Source organism: Artibeus jamaicensis, unplaced genomic scaffold, assembly GCF_021234435.1.
Source record: "Artibeus jamaicensis isolate MK-2021 breed Jamaican fruit bat unplaced genomic scaffold, CSHL_Jam_final scaffold_614, whole genome shotgun sequence".
Classification (NCBI taxonomy): domain Eukaryota; kingdom Metazoa; phylum Chordata; class Mammalia; order Chiroptera; family Phyllostomidae; genus Artibeus; species Artibeus jamaicensis.
This window is the reverse complement of record NW_026522050.1, coordinates 6,901,558-6,921,464: the sequence shown is the minus strand read 5'-3', so window position 1 is coordinate 6,921,464 and position 19,907 is coordinate 6,901,558. Positions and strand designations below refer to the sequence as shown.

The 19,907-nt window shown below is 36.9% G+C and overlaps 3 protein-coding genes across 3 annotated transcripts; all 3 read right to left on the bottom strand.

Moving 5' to 3' along the window:
* Window positions 1-1,749: 1,749 nt before the first annotated feature.
* On the bottom strand, window positions 1,750-2,689 carry LOC119040880 (olfactory receptor 5M8). The gene is given in 2 exon segments (XM_037133985.2): window positions 1,750-2,382; window positions 2,384-2,689. Coding segments are annotated over 2 exon segments (939 nt in total).
* Window positions 2,690-13,927: 11,238 nt separating this feature from the next.
* LOC119040855 (olfactory receptor 1030) lies at window positions 13,928-14,905 on the bottom strand. The gene has a single exon (XM_037133965.2). The coding sequence runs from the start codon at window positions 14,894-14,896 to the stop codon at window positions 13,928-13,930; it is 969 nt and encodes a 322-aa protein (XP_036989860.2). The 5' UTR covers window positions 14,897-14,905.
* Window positions 14,906-18,564: 3,659 nt separating this feature from the next.
* On the bottom strand, window positions 18,565-19,530 carry LOC128626541 (olfactory receptor 5M11-like). Its single transcript, XM_053659237.1, is given in 3 exon segments — window positions 18,565-19,276; window positions 19,278-19,323; window positions 19,326-19,530. Coding segments are annotated over 3 exon segments (963 nt in total).
* Between the last annotated feature and the right edge of the window lie 377 nt (window positions 19,531-19,907).

Sequence of the window (19,907 nt, the reverse complement as noted above, 5' to 3'; positions counted from 1 at the left end):
AAGTCTGATAACAACGGATGCTTCAGCCTGACCAGTAAGAGGGGCGAAACCAGCAGCTGGGGGAGCAGAGTTGCACAAGAAAAACTCCGTCAGACGGACTCAGGCTCGAGAATCCCAGGTGTGGGGTTGCAAAGGGCAGACCCAGTGAGCGACCCAGTGAGTGACCATGGATCAGGCGAGGGCACTGGGCAGCGTGTTCACTGTGGTGCCGCATTCCTGCGCAAATAGACCGGTGAGGGAGTGGACAGTGAGACGGGACCAAGCGGGCCCCAGCAGCAGGTGGCAGCAGAGAGGGCTGCCATTTCCCCGCTCTGACCTCGCCCCTACCTGCGGCTTCACAACCCAGCGACCTTGCCCTGGTAGCCCCGCCCCGCCCCTAAGGCTCCGCTCCTCATATTTAATGGACCCAAACAGACCAAAAATGGCTCAAGGAGATCTCAAAACCCCAGAGCCCATAACTCTAAGCAACGAAGAAATAGCAAAATTTTGAGATGCACAGTTCAAAACACTGGTCATCAGGATGCTCACAGAACTGGTTGATTTTATTCACAAATCAGAGGAACATATGAAGGCTAAACTAATTGAAATTAAGGGAAATGCACAGGAAACCAATAGTGATGAAAAGGAAACTGTGTCTCAAATCAATGGAGTGAACCAGAAGGAAGGAAAAAATGACCAAACAGGAAAATATGAAGAAACAAGAATTCAAAAAAATGAGGAGAGACTTAGGAACCTCCAGGACATCATTAAACGCTCCAACATCCGAATTATAGGGGTGCCAGAAGGGGGAAAGGAATAGCCACCAGTGGAAAACTTATTTGAACAAATAATTGAGGAAAATTTCCCCAATCTGGCAAAAGAAATAGACTTCCAGGAAATCCAGGAAGCTCAGAGAGTCCCAGAGAACTTGGACCCAAGAAGGAACACACCAAGGCACATCATCATTATATTAGCCAAGATTAAAATGAAGGAGAGAATCCTAGAAGCAGCAAGAGATAAGGGGACAGTCACCTACAAAGGAGTTCCCATCAGACTGTCAGCACATTTCTCAAAAGAGACCTTACAGGCAAGAAGGCCTGGAAAGTATTGCAAGTCATGAAAGGCAAGGAACTACATCCAAGATTGCTCTATCCAGCAAAACTTTCATTTAGACTGGAAGGACAGATAAAGTGCTTCTCAGATAAGATCAAATTCAAGGAGTTCATCATCACCAAGCCCTTATTATATGAAATGTTAAAGGGACTTACCTAAGAAAAAGAAGATAAAAAAGATGAACAGTGAAAGGACAGCAAACTCACAGTTATTAAGAACCACACCTAAAACAAAAGTAAACTAAGAGGACAGCTAGATCAGGAGCGAAAACATAGAAATGAAGATTTCATGGAAGGTTAGCAACACGGGAGTGGGAAAAGGAGAAGAGGGGAGAAGGTACAGAAAATAAGTAGCATAGACAGTAGGTAGAAAATAGATAGGGGGAGAACAAGAATAGCATGGGAAATATAGAATCTAAAGAACTTGAGGTACATGGACATGAACTAAAGGGGGGGAACGGTGGGGGTGGGGGTGCAGGGTGGAGGGGAATGAAGGGGGGAATAGAACAATTGTAATGGCATAATCAATAAAATAAGAATTTTTTAAAAGGAAAAAAAGAAAAACGATATAGATTTGGGAAAATTATTGTTGGACCAAGCCCCAAGACAAAAATCATAGAATATGGAAAATAAAAACAACTGAAATCAGCATTGAGGTTTATTTAGGAAGCAACTTCCTTCTGAACAGTTCTTTGATTAAAGCATCTTTCACATCTTTATTCCTAAGACTGTAGATCATGGGGTTCAACATGGGGATTACCGTAGTATAAAACACAGCCACCATTTTCCCCTGCTCCACGGACTCTTCTGAGGGGGGTCTGAGATACATGAAGAAAAGAGCTGAGTAGAATATGGTGACAGCTGTCAGGTGGGAGCCACAGGTGGAGAAAGCTTTGTGCCTTCCTTCTGAAGAGGAGATCTTTAACGTGGCAGGAAATATGTACACATAAGAAATAAGAATGATAAGGAGAGAATAGGTGAAGTTGAAACCAGCCACAACAAACATTGATGTTTCTTTTTTGGTGGTGTCAGAGCAAGCCAGCTTAATCAGAGGGGGGTCAGCACAGTAGAAGTGATTGATTTCATTGGAGCCACAGAACATGAGGCTGTAGGTCCACATGGTCTCCATCAGCCCAGTGAGTGCTCCATACACATAAGGCACCGTGATGAGGGATGTGCACACGCTCTTGGACATTTTGATGCCATAAAGCAGAGGGTTGCAGATGGCCATGTACCGGTCAAAGGCCATCACAGCCAGGATGTAGATCTCCACATGGACCAAGGCTATAAAAAAGGTAACACTGCACCAGACAAGCAGGATAGGAAATGGTTTTCTTCTCTGACAAGAAAATCTCCAGCATCTTTGGAGTCACGTTGGAGGAGAAGCACAGATCCACAAAGGACAAGTGGCTCAGGAAAAAGTACATGGGCGTGTGGAGCCTGGCATTGACCTGGATGAGTACAATCATGCCCAGATTCCCTGCCACTGTGGCCACATAAATGGCCAGAAAGAGCAGGAAGAGGAGAATCTGCAGTTCCAGGCGATCAGTCAGTCCAAGGAGAATGAACTCAGTCACTGAGGTGAAGTTTCTTCTCATACTTTTCTTCAATGGGAAGTGAGATCTTGGATTAGTTTAGAACTTTTTTATGGAAAAGAAATTAATATTTTCTTAGGACATTACTTTGTTTCTTTTTCTCTATGACTATTTTTCCCCTGGAGACACTAGAAATAGTTTAATTAAAACAGGATCTAATCAAATGTTACCAAATCCAAAGTAGCTCTGGGGCTCATTCAACAGTCACCTTCAATTTTTATTTTTATTTTTGCTAATTAATCTTTTATTTCTCTTTGTTTACGTATCTTTGTGGTGTCTCTCACTACATTCTTACCTACATCCTATCTCACTTTGTCTATTTTCAGCTTTTTATTTAACCCCACATTAATTTTTTATCCTAGATTTTGCCACTCAGTGGCAATAAACAAACAATCACCATTAATTTAAATAAATTTACAAGGCAACTTAATAAAAAACAATTAGAAATTGATAACCTTGTACCAGAAGTCCTTTTCCTGATAACGATTCTTTCAGGTCTTACCAGACAAAATCTCTTAGGTTTTCTGTCAAAGGCCACTAACTGATACATTTAATTGATTCTTTGTAGAAATTGAATAGTCTGTACTTCCTATTTTAGACTGACTCTATGGTATTTGGGGGAAGACACCAAAAAGAAGAGATATCTTTTTTAAAAATTAACAATTGTAAATCATTTACCAGGAATAAGAATCAATATAAAGTACAGGGAAAATTTGAGAAATTCTTCTAACCTTTTCCCAATAATTCAGTAAACCTTGGAGAAGCTAATTGTTCAATCCATCAGGCCTGAATTAGACTTTAGAAATGACTCAGTTGAGTATATTCATCTATACTTGTAAAATCATTAAAGAGCACAGTGCTCACAGCAGCCACTGGGAAGTGACGGGCCCTGGGCTGGAGCTTCCCTCACACTCACACAAGGGCTTGCCTCTTAGGTCCAGAACTAGTCTCTTTAAAACAACACTTTTTTGAAAAGGCAAAACAGTAGTAAACAAAACAAAGCAGCCAAGAATGACCCTTTTCTTTAGTTACTTTCAAACCAGATTAATTACAACAAAAGAGTAAGTTTTAGCCAGGAAAAGGTGATGAAAGAGTGTGATTTGGTACAACAGGTACAGTATTTTCTACCCCTTTATACCAGAGGCTTGCCCTCCCCTTCCCCTGTTCTGCTGCCTGAGGCTGCGGTATGGAAATAGTGCTGAGCCTGGATCCATGGATGAGATGGCAGAAAAATGAGTTAATAAGCTGAAACTCCTAAAATTGTGGCAGCGATGAAATGACATATCCCCTGAGTTGTATATAAATTAGAATCGAACTCTAAATTGTTTAACTATCATTTTATTTTACTCTTGCATGAATTAGAGTTATTATTCAACTAATAACAAACCTCTAGGATCAGTACTCAAGATGCTATAAAGCTGATTGCTATATAAAATATAATTATATGAAGTGATAATTGTTATTTTGAATTTAATTAATCCCTCATAGGTTATGTCCAAGTACCAGGACCATGCTATGACTTAAAAATTGTTATAATAATGCCTAGATAATCCCAACATTCACCTTGTGAGACATTTTTAAATTGTCTTAAACTTACTATTCATTTATTCCATGCCATTTAGAAATCCAAAATCACAAATACACACACAAAAATTGCAATTCTATGGAATGTACCTGGAAGATAATATTTGTTGCAAAAGAGTAAAATAATTAAATTAAAATATTGGGCATGTGTATTTTTTTAAAAAATCCTAACCACAGAGGATTTTTTAAAATTTTTAAAGATTTTATTTATTTATTTTTAGAGAGGGAAAGGGAAGGAAAAAGGGAGCAAAACATCAGTGTGAGTTTGCCTCTCTCACTTCACCTACTGGGGACCTAACCTGCAACCCAGGCGTGTGCCCTAGACCAGGATTCCCTTAGGTTCACAGGCCAGTGAGCCACTGAGCCACTCAATCCACTGAGCCACTCCAGCCAAGGCCACAGAGGACTTTTTTCATGGACTGCTTTATAGTACCTAATCCCCAGCTTCATAATATCTTTGGTTTTTCTTATTTCTCCCCTATCCTTTTTCTTACCTCCACTCTTCTTTCCCCAAATGACTTGAAAAACTCCCTATTCTTCTTTCTACATATCATTCTGAGCATCTCATCTTTTCTTCACTGTGTGTGCATATATTTTCATGTGGGTAGTGGCGTGTCCCACTTATCTTTTTCTCCCCTCCTATCAGAAAATACTGAAATATATCGTACCTGCATATGTATTCACACCCTCGTCTTAGATCCTAGTTTCCTTAATAATGCTCTACCAAGATATATTTGTGCTTTTCAAAATTAAAAAAAAAATTATTTTGTGCTAAAATTCTTCTGGTATTCATAAATACCGAAATTTGTCTCACAATATCAACCACAGGTTTTGGAACTAAACAGATTTGACTTGAAAAAAATGACTGTGCTGCCTATTAACTCTATAATTGTAGAAAATGTAACCTTTATGAACCTCTGTGTTCTCATTTGGAAAACGTTGTAACAACAGTTTTCTCTAATGATTTTAAAAGTTATAATGTATGTAACTATCTGACCATGTGTGAAGCAAATAAGGCCATCACAAGAAATTTTTTGTTTCTACTTCTCCTTTGTTTAATATCTAGAAGAAATAAAATTATTGCTATTAGCAACCCTAATTATTGCTATGCAGTTCTTTATTCTACCCATACACTTGTTCTTATCAAATAACTAATTCCAAGTATAAATAATAACCCCATTGCTAGTTCTTCACACAAAATCGACAGTCCTACCTATAAAGTGGTGGGAAAAATCAGCGAGCCTTCAAAAATAATAAGTGAGGAAAATCAGCCCTTGTACTTATTTATAAGATTGCTTCCTGGGAGAGAGGTGGGGAGCAAGGGGCGGGGGAGGCTGGGATGGGAAAAATAGACAAAAAACTGTACTTGAAAAATAACTAAATAAAATTAAAAAGAAAAAAAAAGATTGCTTCCTTTTCCCTATAGCATCTTAAAAACAACATGATTAAGCAATCCATTCTGCCAATTAAAAGTCCCCTGAAGATAGCTCAGGGAATTTTCACAGGGAAGTTAAGAATGGCTTAAGCATCTCTTTTGTGTTTTCTTCCTCAGCTCTCTTGGTAGTGGCTTTGCCTACTGCTTGAATGAAGTCATGCATTTCTGGACACCGTTCTTTTTTGCTACCTTCATTACCCAGCAAGAAGGGCTTCATTTTAAAAAGAAAGTTACTCACTCATGTTACTTGGCCATCAATGCAGCAGGAACATATTCTACCACATAGTGTCCTTGCAGTGATCACTGATTCATTTGGGAAACAAAGGGGTACATCTAGCCCCCTTTTCCTTTTGCTTGTTTTATATTGTTTTGTTTTGTTTTTTGAAAAGTCCCAAGGGCAAATGAAAGCAACTGGAGAAAGCTAAAGTATGCACATGATTTAGTATGCTTTCCTAGGCTGTGATGTATTTTGTATAATTGTTGAATTTTTTAGTGGTTAAGTGTTTTTAATATATTTGATTAATAAAGTAGACATACTAACTGTATTCACAAAACAATTTTTTAAAAATATACTGCAGCTGTTTCTCACAAGTGTTATGGTAATATAGTTGAGAATGTTTCTCCATTAATAAACATTATTCTTGATTGGCAGTGGGTATATGTTTAATCATATTAAAAGCCTACAGTACCTGGCCTTTAATAAACTCCATAACTTGTGTTAAGCAGAGTTAAATTAACACATGATCACAAACATATTAAGATATTTTTATCAGCTGAGGTGTAAGGTAAGAAGAAACTTGTTATCAAAATAGTCTTACCCAAGAAATTCAGGCTGCTTTTAGGTCCTTAAATAGAGCAAGTCTTCTAGAAAAAATCCATTTTATTATGCTATAACTTCCAACCCAAGGCCATCATAATAAATAATGATTGTATATATAAGTTTTTTTTAATTCTTGAATCAATGGCTACTTTTACATACATTCTGATTTTCCAAGCTTGTTCATCAAACATCACATCACTTTAGAAGTGCTCTTTACAACTCAGAAAAATTAATTTTACAATTAAATTATGGAAGATCTCCTTGCGGAATGTGAGACAGATAAAAACTAAGGAACCAAGGCTTCAGAACCAAAGAGTTTAAGTAATTCAGCAGTTACCCAGCTATTGTTTTTAACTATTCATTGGACATTCTCTGAAAATTTACTTTATAAGAGTTTATTCAATTGTTGAAACAAATAATCACCTTGTTTCAAGGAAAACCAAAATACAAAGTTTTACTATATTCAATAACAAAAACAAAATGCAAGCCTTTCAAATTATTTACATAGTGATTCTTTATGCTTATGGATAAAAACATAAGTAGTAATTCAACTCTGGATTTCATCATATTTTCAAATATTACATTTTTCTTTCTATTTATTTGTCAGTTCAAAAGGAGAGTCACAACTATACAGAAGAGATACTTTATTAATATTTGTATTGATTCTTTCAAGGAAGTATCATTACCTAGCCATACTTTGAGAGATTTTTTAAAATATATTATGCCACTAATGTTGTTCTATTTCCCCCCTTCATTCCCCTCCACCCTGCACATACCCTCCCCCACCATTCCCCCCTTTAGTTTATGAACACATGTCTCAAGTTCTTTAGATTCTATGTTTCCCATACTATTCTTGCCCTCCCCATCTATTTTCTACCTACCATCTATGCTACTTATTTTCTGTACCTTCTCCCCCCTTCTCCTCCTCTCACTCCCCTGTTGCTAACCTTCCATGAAATCTTCATTTCTATGTTTTCACTCCTGATCTAGCTGTCCTTTTAGTTTGCTTTTGTTTTAGATGTGGTTCTTAATAACTGTGAGTTTGCTGTCCTTTCACTGTTCATATTTTTATCTTCTTTTTCTTAGGTAAGTCCCTTTAACATTTCATATAATAAGGGCTTGGTGATGATGAACTCCTTGAATTTGATCTTATCTGAGAAGCACTTTATCTGTCCTTCCATTCTAAATGAAAGTTTTGCTGGATAGAGCAATCTTGAATGTAGGTCTTTGAATTTCATGACTTGGAATACTTCTTTCCAGCCCTTCTTGCCTGTAAGGTCTCTTTTGAGAAATGTGCTGACAGTCTGATGGGAACTTCTTTGTAGGTGACTGTCCCCTTATCTCTTGCTGCTTCTAGGATTCTCTCCTTCATTTTAATCTTGGCTAATATAATGATGATGTGCCTTGGTGTGTTCCTTCTTGGGTCCAAGTTCTCTGGGACTCTCTGAGCTTCCTGGATTTCCTGGAAGTCTATTTCCTTTGCCAGATTGGGGAAGTTCTCCTTTGTTATTTGTTCAAATAAGTTTTCCACTGGTGGCTGTTCCTCTTCCACTTCTGGTACCCCTATAATTCAGATTTTGGAACGTTTAAAGACGTCCTGAAGGTACCTAAGTCTCTCCTCATTTTTTTGAATTCTTGTTTCTTCATTCTTTTCTGTTTGGTCATTTTATTCATCTTTCTGGTCCACTTCTTTGATTTGAGTCCCAGTTTCCTTTCCATTACTATTGGTTTCCTGTGCATTTCCCTTCATTTCAATTAGTTTAGCCTTTATATGTTCCTCTAATTTGTGACTAAAATCAGCCAGTTCTGTGATTATCAGATGACCAGTGTTTTGAACTGTTCATCTGAAAGTTTGGCTATTTCTTCATCACTTAGAGTTATGGGCTCTGGGGCTCTGAGTTGTTCTTGAGCCATGTTTTGATCTGTTTGTGCCTGTTACATATGAGGAGAGGCACCTTAGGTGTTCACCAGGGCAGGGTCACCCAGGTCACTGGTTTGTGATGCTGTATGTAGGGGCGGGGTCAGAGAGGGACAATGACGGTTCTCTCAGCTGCTTCCCGCCACTGGGGCCTGCACGGTCTGTCTCACTGCTCGCTCCTTTGCTGGTTTATCTGCACACAATGTGTGACTATGGTCAGCCCTCAGTGGGTCCACCACCTTGCGCTCTCAGTGGGTCTGCCTGCTGCTACTCCACACCTGGGATCCGCCCACAGCTGCTGGTGCACCTGGGTTGCTCACCTGGGTCAGTCCGGTGCATCTTTCCTTTCTGACCCCACTTTGATGATGGCTCTGCCCCTCTTACCGGTTTGACTGAAGGGTTCGTTGTTGTCAGACTTCCGTATAGTTTAATTTTCTGTGATTTGGCTGCATTTTTGTTGCTAAAACTTTGTTGTTTTTAAACTTGGTTGTGTGAGAAGGCACAGTGCTTCCACCTATGCCTCCATCTTGGTGGAAGTTCCCCTTATGAGAGATTTTGAAAGCAAAGAGGTTTTTTTCTGGATTTACAAAGATCAAAATTTTTTTGGTAAATTTCAAATTTGAGATTCCTGTGTAACCCTAAAAATATTCTAGAGTTTCAATAAGATGTGTAGTTAAAAACTTAATTTTATTTGGTCTGAGTAACCACGAAGTATGATGATGTTCCATATTGCCAACTCTGGAGAAAACAACTGTGATGTTAAATTTATATAAAACCACATATATAGACCAGGGTGGCTGTTGGGAATGTAGAACAATTTGTACCCAGTGTTGTAACTACATGAAAAACAGATGATCATGTGGATGTAATTGTCAGAGATAACACCAGGAACAAAATGTTGAGTTATCAGGAATGTAATCTTGTCATACTGGTCAAATGAACTGGCGAGCAAATGACCTTATTAAATAAAAGGTTAAGGAGAATGCATGTAATTGGCAGATTGGTGAGGAGACAGTATGAGGGTGTGATCTGCAGAGTTAGGCCCAAGGTTTGCACAACGAAGAAAATACAGATAACCAGGATCAAGGCAAAGTAGACAAGTTACAACAATGGACAACTGGTCACCCTCAGGAAGCTGAATTTTGACTTATACTGAACATTTTTAAATAAATTCTTCTGTTTAAGGAAATCAGAACACACTCATTATACATGAATAAATTATGCATACTTATAATTCTATCAGTGTGTTTCATGTTTTCTAGTTCCATCAGCTTATAAGACTTATAATCTCCAGTGTGTTAAAGTTTTCTGTCTATGTATTTACCAATCTACTTACCTACCTACCAATCTATTTCTCTTTTTTTTAGTAGTATGTACTATGTACCAGGCTAAGCAATGGAGAAATGCAAGATATGTCTGTAAAAAGTCCATCTATTGTTAAAATAATGAGAACGGCTTGTGCAACATTGACCTAACCTGGCAGCCAAGAAGAGTGGACTAGAATGCACATGCGTGAGTGATAACAACATCACTGTACCAATCAGTGGGAGCAGTAGATGCTGTTGAGTGAGCATGTGTACTGTGTGGCTGTCACATTCAATGTGACTAAATGAGTAGAACAATGAATCTGCATCAAATTTTGCAATAAGCTTGAACATCCCTCCATGGAAATTGTTTGGGTGATTCAGAAAGCCCCAGCTATGGACAACTGGCAAATGGCAGTTTCATCACCACAACATGCCTGCTCATGCATGTCACATGCAGTCTTTTTGGCAAAACATCAAATTACCCAGGCAACTGAAAACCCCTACAGCTCAGATTTGGTGCACTTTGACTTCTGGGTTTTCTAAAACTAAAATCATCTTTGAAAGGGAAGAGATTTTAGACCATTGATGAGATTCAGGAAAATATGACAGGGCAGCTCATGGCAACTGGGAGAACTGTGTGAGATCCCAAGGTGCCTACTTCAAAGGGGACTGAGGCATCACTGTCCTATGTGCAATGTTTCTTGTATCTTGTATCTTCTTCAATAAATGTCTCTACTTTTCATGTTACATGGCTATAAACCTTCTGGACAGACCCCAGGCTTGCTTTCAAACATTTTATCTGCTATTGTGGCATTTACATTATTACAGAGAACACAGGCATTAATTAAATAAGCACACCTATAAGAATATTATATCCAAAGAGTGCTAAATGTAAAAACAGAAAAATATAGAAACCTATGGAAGGAAACTAAGTGAGGTGACATGATTTTATAGTTATTATTAAAAATGAATTAACTTTTATTGAATGAACAATAAGTATCGGGCATTGTGTTCAGTACTTTATATGTGTTAATCCATTTCTGCTACACAGCCATCCTATGAGAAAATGCTATATGATGATGTTATATAAAAGAAACTGGGGCAGAAAGATCTTGAGTAATTGGTTCAGTAAATCAGATTCCAGAGTTCATTCACTTAACTATTAATTTAGCTGACAAATGATGAAGTCATGACCTGAACTACAAAGCTTTCTTTATTTAACAAGCTGAATTAGTCCATAAATTATAAAATGGGATGTTTTCTTATACTGCATTATGTAATTCAGTGGCATGCAGCTGTCAAATGTATGATGAACATTTTTTAGAAGACAAATAATAGTTTTATTCACTTCATGGTGTTTTTTCAACAAAATATAGTGAAAAAAGTACGTTACCATAACAAAAGAAAAAAAACATTTGAAGCTAGACACATTTGGGTTTGCCTTTTGATTGTAGGTTAATAATTACTCTGTGAGTCTCTGTTTTCTCATCATTAAAAAGGGGACTATGACACTAAAATCAGTATTGGTTGTCACGTTATGTGAAACAACATATAGTCAGGCAGGACCTGAACCTTGGTAATAATCATTATTATTATTTCTTTCTCTCTCATATATGATGTGTAGGTGAGAGAGTCTAAACATTCTTCAGATATCCATCATTCCCAGGGAAATATATGTTAATAAAAATGTTGTACTCATTGCATCGCCACTTCCTGCACATTTATTTTTTCTAAATACACATGGATTAGTTTCCCTCACAAAACCACCAATTAGTCATAAACTTTTAGATGAGTAAGGAGAAAAATATAAAATATCATAACAGTTATCCCCTAGAGAAGTGCAGTAGATATCCTCGATTTTCTCATAGATTCTTTTTATCATCACATTGCTCAGTTTTTTTAAATAAATAAAGACTCCAGCAGAATTAACTTTAAAAAGAGAAGAACAATAATTTAAGATCCTTCATGAGAGATTTTCATTAATAAGGGAATTCCTTCAATTTTAGGTAAAAATTCTGGATCTACTGGAATAATTCACTAATACAAAAAAATATTTAACCAGCGTATATCTACTCTATGTCCAGCGAAGTGTAGCATGAAAGAAAAGACAAACCATTTTAACAGGCTGATGGTGTCGTCCCAGCCAGCCAGTCAATTCATGAAAGCACATGGGATCATTCCCCCTTTATCTTTAACATGTGTGTACGTGGGCATCACTGTGGGCTTCCTGTTGCTAGTGTCAATTGTACATGTCAGTGACATTATGGGTTACTTGTATTTCTAAACAGTTTTGTTGCCTTATAACTCATAGTTTTCCTCCAAGTCATTGGTTGGTCCATTCAAAAACATTTTTCTCATACATGTGAAAATGGAGATAATTTGTTCACTTTCAAAATGGAGATTCGTTTATTATTTTATGCTGCCATTATGATTGAAGCTTTATTTGGTGCCCAGCTAGGTTGTAAGGATAAAGACGTGGATACTGAGAACAGAATATTTGAACTAATAAAGGGGCTGGCTTTATATAACCAAATATGTGTGTGCTTAAATAGTAATAGATCTAGGTATGTGTTTAAGTAGAATCCAGCAAACTATCAATTGGATGTTAAAAGTTACAAAAATAATTGTTTATATGTGTGTTTTAACAGAATTTGTAGACAATCTGACTTATATAGCTATTTAAATAACATTTAGTCATAGGAAAGCTTTAAATAATTATATATGATAATATACAATTAATGAATATTAAAATCTTACCCTGCAGGAAATATTTAGCAAAAATAGGCTGTAAGGTGTAAAAGAAACTTTGAAATACAACTGAAAAAAATGGTCTCAATTGGAGGAGTGACTAATTACTGTCCTATGTATACCTTTTACTTCATCACTGAAAGTAACATTCACATGTGGTCACAAAACAGTTGTAACACTTATTTTGCTCAGACTCGACTGGTCTGACATAACATTGAACCAGGAGCTATGAGTAAGTTGGAGCGGGAGCACAAAGGATGAACAAGTTCTTGTCTTGCACAAAAACAAAACTAACTTCAATTTACTCAGAATAAATTGCTTCTTTCCTCCTTTGCATCAGCACTTCCATTTTCTTATACTATAGCACTTAACAAATTATGTTGATTTTTCTCTTTAAAGCTTCACGAATTCAAGAAAACTCTATAAGCCATATATTTTTGTAAGAGCCATTCTTTGCCTGTTTCAGTAGTTTTATCTAAAACAAGTAATTTTCAGAAGCTTCTTCTTTCCTGTAATGGCAGAAGAAAGATGTCTTATTGAAAGTAATTCTCATAAGTGGAAAGAAATGAATGGGGATCAGGCATGTACATGGGAATGTTATGGTAACTTCTTTTTCCAAGAGGTGACAAGTTTCATCAGCTGTTGTGGCCATATTTCTCTAAACTCCTAATGGGATTGAAGCCCCTACATCATTAATTCTACAGAATTATAAAAATAGTAAAAATTAGCTCATGATAGCCAACACATGTACTAACAATTTTGTATATATGTGTATATAGATATAACTATACCACGCAACACTTTATAGATATATAAAATATTTCTGGAAACATAGGAAACTGTTAGTAGTGGTAATTTTAAGAAATAAGAATGAAAGATCAGGACAGAGGAAAAAGGAAATATTTTGCTCTTTTACTTTATAGTCTTGCAGAGATCAGATATTTTATTCTGAGAATGTGTAATTTTTATCATCTAAAAGTAATACATAAGGTCATAAATGTAAAAATGTATGAAAGAAGAGAAAGTATGTTCCATACATACATTTATAATGTCCACCCTTTTACATCACATACAATGTACTTGCGTGTCTCATATATAACTATAAATTTTCTATACCTATATTTTTATAGTCTGTCATTAGATTAGAGCTTTTTATCATCTATTTAAAGTCGATTTTGCTTCCCTGGCCAGGTAGTTCAGTTGGTTAGACTGTTGATCTGATGCACCAAGTTTGCAGGTTCCATTTCTAGTCAGGGCACATACAAAAATCAGCTAATGAATGCATAAATAAGTGGAACAACACATCAATCTCTTAGTATCTCTGTCTCTTTCTGAAATCAATAAATAAATTTTAAAATACATAAATAAAATAAAATTCACTTTACTATAAATGCAGTTAAAGTCAGATTCAGATCTTATAAATATATTTTTATTTTACTAAAAAAGGGACACTGTGATTCTTCTTCAAAAGTACATTTCTTCTGATCAATTTCACCAAAGCTTGTTTCACATCCTTGTTTCTCAGACTATAAATGATGGGGTTCAACATTGGGCTTACAAAAGTGTAGAAAACAGCAATGATTTTGGACTCTTCCACTGACTTGTCCGTGGGAGGTCTAACATACATGCAGAATAGGGTCCCGTAAAACACAGTCACTGCCATAAGATGTGATCCACAGGTGGAAAAAGCTTTCTGTCTGCCTTCAGTAGAACGCATCCTCAGAATGGAGATGAGAATAAAGACATAGGAGATGAGGATTATGAGGAGGGAGTTGGAGAGGTTAAATCCTGCTACCACAAACATGGATGTCTCTTTAATGAATGTGTCAGAGCAAGAGAGTCGGATGAGGGGTGGGTCAGCACAATAGAAGTGATTAATGATATTGGAGCCACAGAAGGTCAAGCGATATGTCCACATGGTTTCCATAAGGCCACTAAGGAACCCATAGATGTAGGGACCAGCAATCAGGCGAATGCAGACGCCATTGGACATCTTGCTGCTATAAAGCAAAGGGCTACAGATGGCCATGTACCTATCATAAGCCATCACAGCTAGCATGTAATATTCAGTAATCAGCATGGCAATGAAAAAATAACACTGGACTAGACAAGCAGCATAGGAAATGGTTTTCTTTTCTGATAAGAAGTTCACCAACATCTTAGGAGTCACATTAGTAGAATAGCACAAATCCAGGCAGGACAAACTGGCAAGAAAGAAGTACATGGGAGTGTGGAGGCGTGAATCTATCCTGATCAATACCAACATGCCAAGGTTCCCTCCAACAGTGATCAGGTAGATCACCAGGAATAGTGCGAAGAGAATGGGCTGAAGCTCTGGACGGTCTGTTAATCCTAAGAGAATAAATTCAGTCACCAAGGTGGAATTTTCTCTGAGCATTTTCTTAGGTGCCAGCGTTGCTCACTTGGATGAATTAAAGTAAAGAAGTGATTGAAAAGTTTGTAATATGTTTCTTTCTCTCATTTTCTGCTCACAGTCCCCCTTACACATCCCTATTATTAGACAGAGTCTGACACTGTAGCAGCTTGGACTTTGAGAAGGTTGTGGCCCTTGTTACCTACATGTATAATGTTCAGATGATTCTGAAAGAAAATGACTCTTGTGATACCAACCTGTTTTGGAAAGCAGGAATTAAGAGCCAAAGTTTGTCTAAAATGTATTGAACTACTACCTGCTACTTGTACTTTACCATAAAAACATGGGCTTTATCATTGAGCTCAATGATAGTTCTGGACAAAATGATGATGAGCTTGAAAAATGGTTTTTTAGTCATTAATGGGGTGTGCATATTTAAAAATTCAGCCTCTGAGAACTGCACTCCCCATTGAATTAGAGAGCTCAAAATTATAGAGGTTTGAAGCAAATGTTCTGGGACATGTTAGACTGCATTGTTCAAAAAATATAGGAGATTGTGTTATCCTACATGAATAGATCAAAGATAAGAACTCCAAATTTGGAAATAAAGTCCTATATGAATAACTGATGAAGAAATTTTTATTCTGGAGTTTACATGAATAAAAGCAAGAAACACATTAAGAGAAGTATCTAAAACTTATGTCATAGTTTCTTTACTTATCCATTCTTTTATTTATTTTTTATTTAACAAAAAGCATTTAAGGGATTTATAACCAATAACAGAATTTGGCAAATTTGACTTTAAGGTCTATGGTGGAACGCAAATATGACTCTAAACTTTCTAACAACATATGGAAATAGTTCAACCTTCTTTATGAACTATAATGTCCAAAAGTTATAAAACAAAAACTAATTAATAGAGAATTATTCTTTGCACTAGAGTTCAGATGATGTTAATTATAATGAAAGGATTATACATTCAGATAATATCGATTATAATTAAAAAATAAAATGAGAAATCATTGTGCCAGGCATCTAGAAAATATATTTACATCATGGATTCTTAATGTCACCATGTCTTATTTCATAAGTGATCCACCAAAGAAGGTAATGAATCAAAACTCCAATGCCTGTGGGAGTCATATTAGATCATAAGAACGAGTAGACAGATAATTAGGGTAAGAGTGAACTGAAGTGAACTAGAGAATGGTTCCCAGGCTACAGCATCAGCAGCCACTCGGGCCAATTGAATATTTACTATATGGTCATGTTGTCCCATGTCCCAAGATCTTAAGATCTTTCCATTTTAAAGAGTTACAGATTCATTATTTTTATGAGAAACCTAATCAAATACAGTACTGACAAATAATTTTGTTTTTAAACTTATCTCATGTGAATAGAAATTTTACAGGATGGAGCACCTGCTTTGTCTACTGTTGTCATGAACTCCAGCACCTCCCTCTTTTGGTTTTCCAGTCCAGTGTCTCACAAATATAAGGGCAGGCTGCATCCTAAACTATGGATCATTTTACATTTCACAGCTTAGTACTAGTCAGTCATCTACCAGTAAAAGCTCATTAAAAATCAGTCTCGCTACCTTAATATAGCTGCTTTTTTCTATAGACTTCAGAGTCTACTTATTCAGTATCAGACTTTGACTAAATAATTTCTAAAGTTTCCATCATTTGTAACATCCTGACTCATCATTTATTTAGTTCCAAATCCAATACAATTTTATATTTCCTAGTGATCAATCTAAATCACAAATACTGAGAAATTATGCTGATATTCACAGCTCCTTTTGTGGTCATCTGATTCTGGCTCATGAAGATTCAAAGCTGAAACAAGAGGAGAAAGTGCAGGCATGTAAGTCAGAATTGTCATACCTACCTGACCCAGGAAAGGCTTCTCAGAGACACTAGTGGCCCAAGGAATGAGTTACTGGGAATGATTTATATCCGACTTGCAAATTGGAACTTTAATCCCTGAAGTAATTTTCAACACACTCTGAAGAAAATAATTACAATGTTACTACAAGAGAAAACTCCAGGGAAATAGTAGTTCATGTGGACTCAGTAGAATCTGGGATGTGCAAACTGCAATGCCTCAATTTGAAATCATTTTGAGCTCATACCTGTGGCTGATTAAGAGTTTATTCTTATAAAATTTGTGTACTAAGGATCACATATATTCCAATCAGATCAGTAAAAAGTAATAAAGGTTTAAAATAATGACGATTCAGAGTGGACTTTGATGTTCCTGTGATGTTTTACCAGTCTGAATTTTTTTGTACAGTCCCTTCCACAAAATTGCTACTGTTTGCTGAAAAGATTTTTACATATAGAATAAAGTGGTTAAATTTCAAAACCCAATGAGTAAAATAATTTGAACAAGGTATCGTAATGATTTCTAATGCAGGTGTTGGGTCTGGCAGTTTGCAACTAATATATTATGAAAAGCCTGGTAAGCATGTAATCTATCCATATAAGATTTGTTCATACATGAAAACAGAGTAAATGTGAAAATAGTATATCTACCTTTTCTTCCCATTACCAAGTATCCAATTATCTACTACAACAAAAAAATTGTAGTTATGTGAGATGATAGATGTGTTAATTAATCTTATTCTAATAATCATTTTCCAATGTATACCTTTGTAAGTTTAAGCAAGGTTGTGTGTAAATGACATCTCAATAATGCTAGAAAAATAGCCAATAAATTTTCAGAAATAAAATTATAAGGGTAGTTATTTGATAAGAGAACTAAATTCCAAATATATAACAATGAAATATCTTTTAAAGTCCCAATGTATGGTCATTACCACTCTCTGCTAAATAACCTGTAGATTAAAGAAAGAGTCACCAGGAAAATAAGAAAATGTTGTAAACTGGATATCAAAATAAGTAGCTTTTAGCTAAAGCAATGTTAAGGTGAAATGTATAAACACCTACATGACAAAAAAGTAAGATTGAAATTAATAATACAAACACTAATTTTTAAAAAACTAGAAAACTCCAGTGAGCAAGCAATTATTCTTTTCTGAGACCTGAGTTTATGGGCTCAGTTCAGAGGAAGGAAGTAGAATCCTACAGCTCAGAGGCCACAAACTAGATCCACAAACTCATGTCTAGGAAAGAATGCTGATTCTGGTCCACTCCCTACTAGTCACTACTGACTATTCCACAGGCACATCAATAGGAAACCATTATTATGACCTATAGTTTATGGCTTTACTTAGTAAGTTGGGGTGGAAGGTGTGTTTCTTAAAAGAGATGGTCATAAGAAAAAAATAAATTCAAGGAACTGAGCTAAAAGCATGTCTCTTCTGTCTACTTTTGTAAACAAGAGCATGCCAGTGTTCCAGGTTGTGACAACAGGGAAGTTCCACTTAGAGCACTGCCCGTCAGATTTGTCATTTCTGCAAATCTTCTAGGATGTGGTTAAAGCACAGGTTTGGACATGGTACATCTGAGGTACAGAATGTGATGTCACATTTTTAAAAACCTTTGAAGTAGTGCTGTTGCTGCTAGTCCAAGGGCCACATTTTGAAGGATAAGGGCAGAGACTAACAGGTGTAGTTCATTTATCTTTATCCCAGACCTGAGCTTTTTACTGAGCTACTTGAGACATATCCATACAGAACACCAAACTCATGATCAAGATGCAAAGACATTTGAGCCAAAGGTTTAGAGTTACGGTTTATTGGAAAGTGGAGGCGTTGTCATCTTCATGACCACATTTTGTCTGAGGACATTCTTCAATGCCCGCTTTACATCTTTGTTCCTCAAACTGTAGATCAATGGATTAAGCACCGGACTTACAAAGGTGTAGAAGACGGCTATTATCTTGGATTCCTCAACAGTCTTATCTGTTGGTGGTCTTACATACATACAGAAGAGTGTCCCATAAAATAGGGTAACAGCCATCATGTGGGAAGCACAGGTGGAGAATGCTTTGTGCCTTCCCTCTGCTGATTTGATCCTGAGGATGGCAGCAATGATGAAGGCATAGGACACCAGGATGATGGTGAGGGAGCTAGAGAGATTGGAGCCTGCTGATATTAGCATGGTGTGCTCTTTGATGTAAGTGTCAGAGCAGGAAAGCTTAATGAGTGGCGGGTCAGCACAGTAGAAGTGGTTGATGATGTTGGATCTACAGAAGGTCAAGCGGAAGGTCAGGATTGCCTGTAACAGGCCATCTGAGAAGCCATAGATATAAGGAAATGTGGCCAAGCAGGTGCACACCCACCTGGACATTTTCACACTGTAGTGCAGAACGTTGCATATGGCCATGTAGTGGTCATAGGCCATGACCACCAGCATGTAAAACTCAGTGAGGAGGAGTGCAATGAAAATGTAACACTGTGTAAAGCAGCCAGCAAAGCTGATGGTCTTCTTCTCTGAGGAAATTAGTCAGCATCTTCGGGGTGGCACTGGAGGTATAGCGCAGGCAATAAAGGCTAGGTTAGTGAGGAAGAAGTACATGGGCGTGTGAAGGCGAGAGTCCAGTCTGATCAACACTATCATGCCCAGGTTGCCCAAGATAGTGACCAGGTACACCACCAGAAACAGCACAAAGAGGAGAGGCTGGAGTTCAGGGCGACCTGTGAGCCCCAGGAGAATGAATTCTGTTATTTCACTGTCATTAGTGATGGGCATTTTCTCAGAGTCTGTGCCTGACTTGAAACAAATGGAAATAGGGCAGACAGGAAGATAGAGATCATGTTACTGGTTGTTGAAATGATTTTTCTCCAAAATTCATGTCATTTAAAATTAATACTACCATATGCCAATTTTGTATTTTTACTAAGTCATGATTTTAATGTGCCTATATATGAATTACCATTGTATTTCTATCTCTTATCTACACTTACACCAACAGGTATATCTATAGATAATGTATTTATACCCATACTTTTGTCTGTATATACAACTGAGCTACTCAACCTCTACCTCCCGGCACTATTCTTTGTCTCTCAAACTCTTTCTCATCCTATAAGGCTGTTTAACAGCCCATCCTTCATGAAGAATGTCTC

Coding starts and splice junctions, on each gene's coding strand:
- LOC119040855 (XM_037133965.2), bottom strand. CDS start 14,896: ATGCTCAGAGAAAATTCCACCTTGGTGACTGAATTTATTCTCTTAGGA.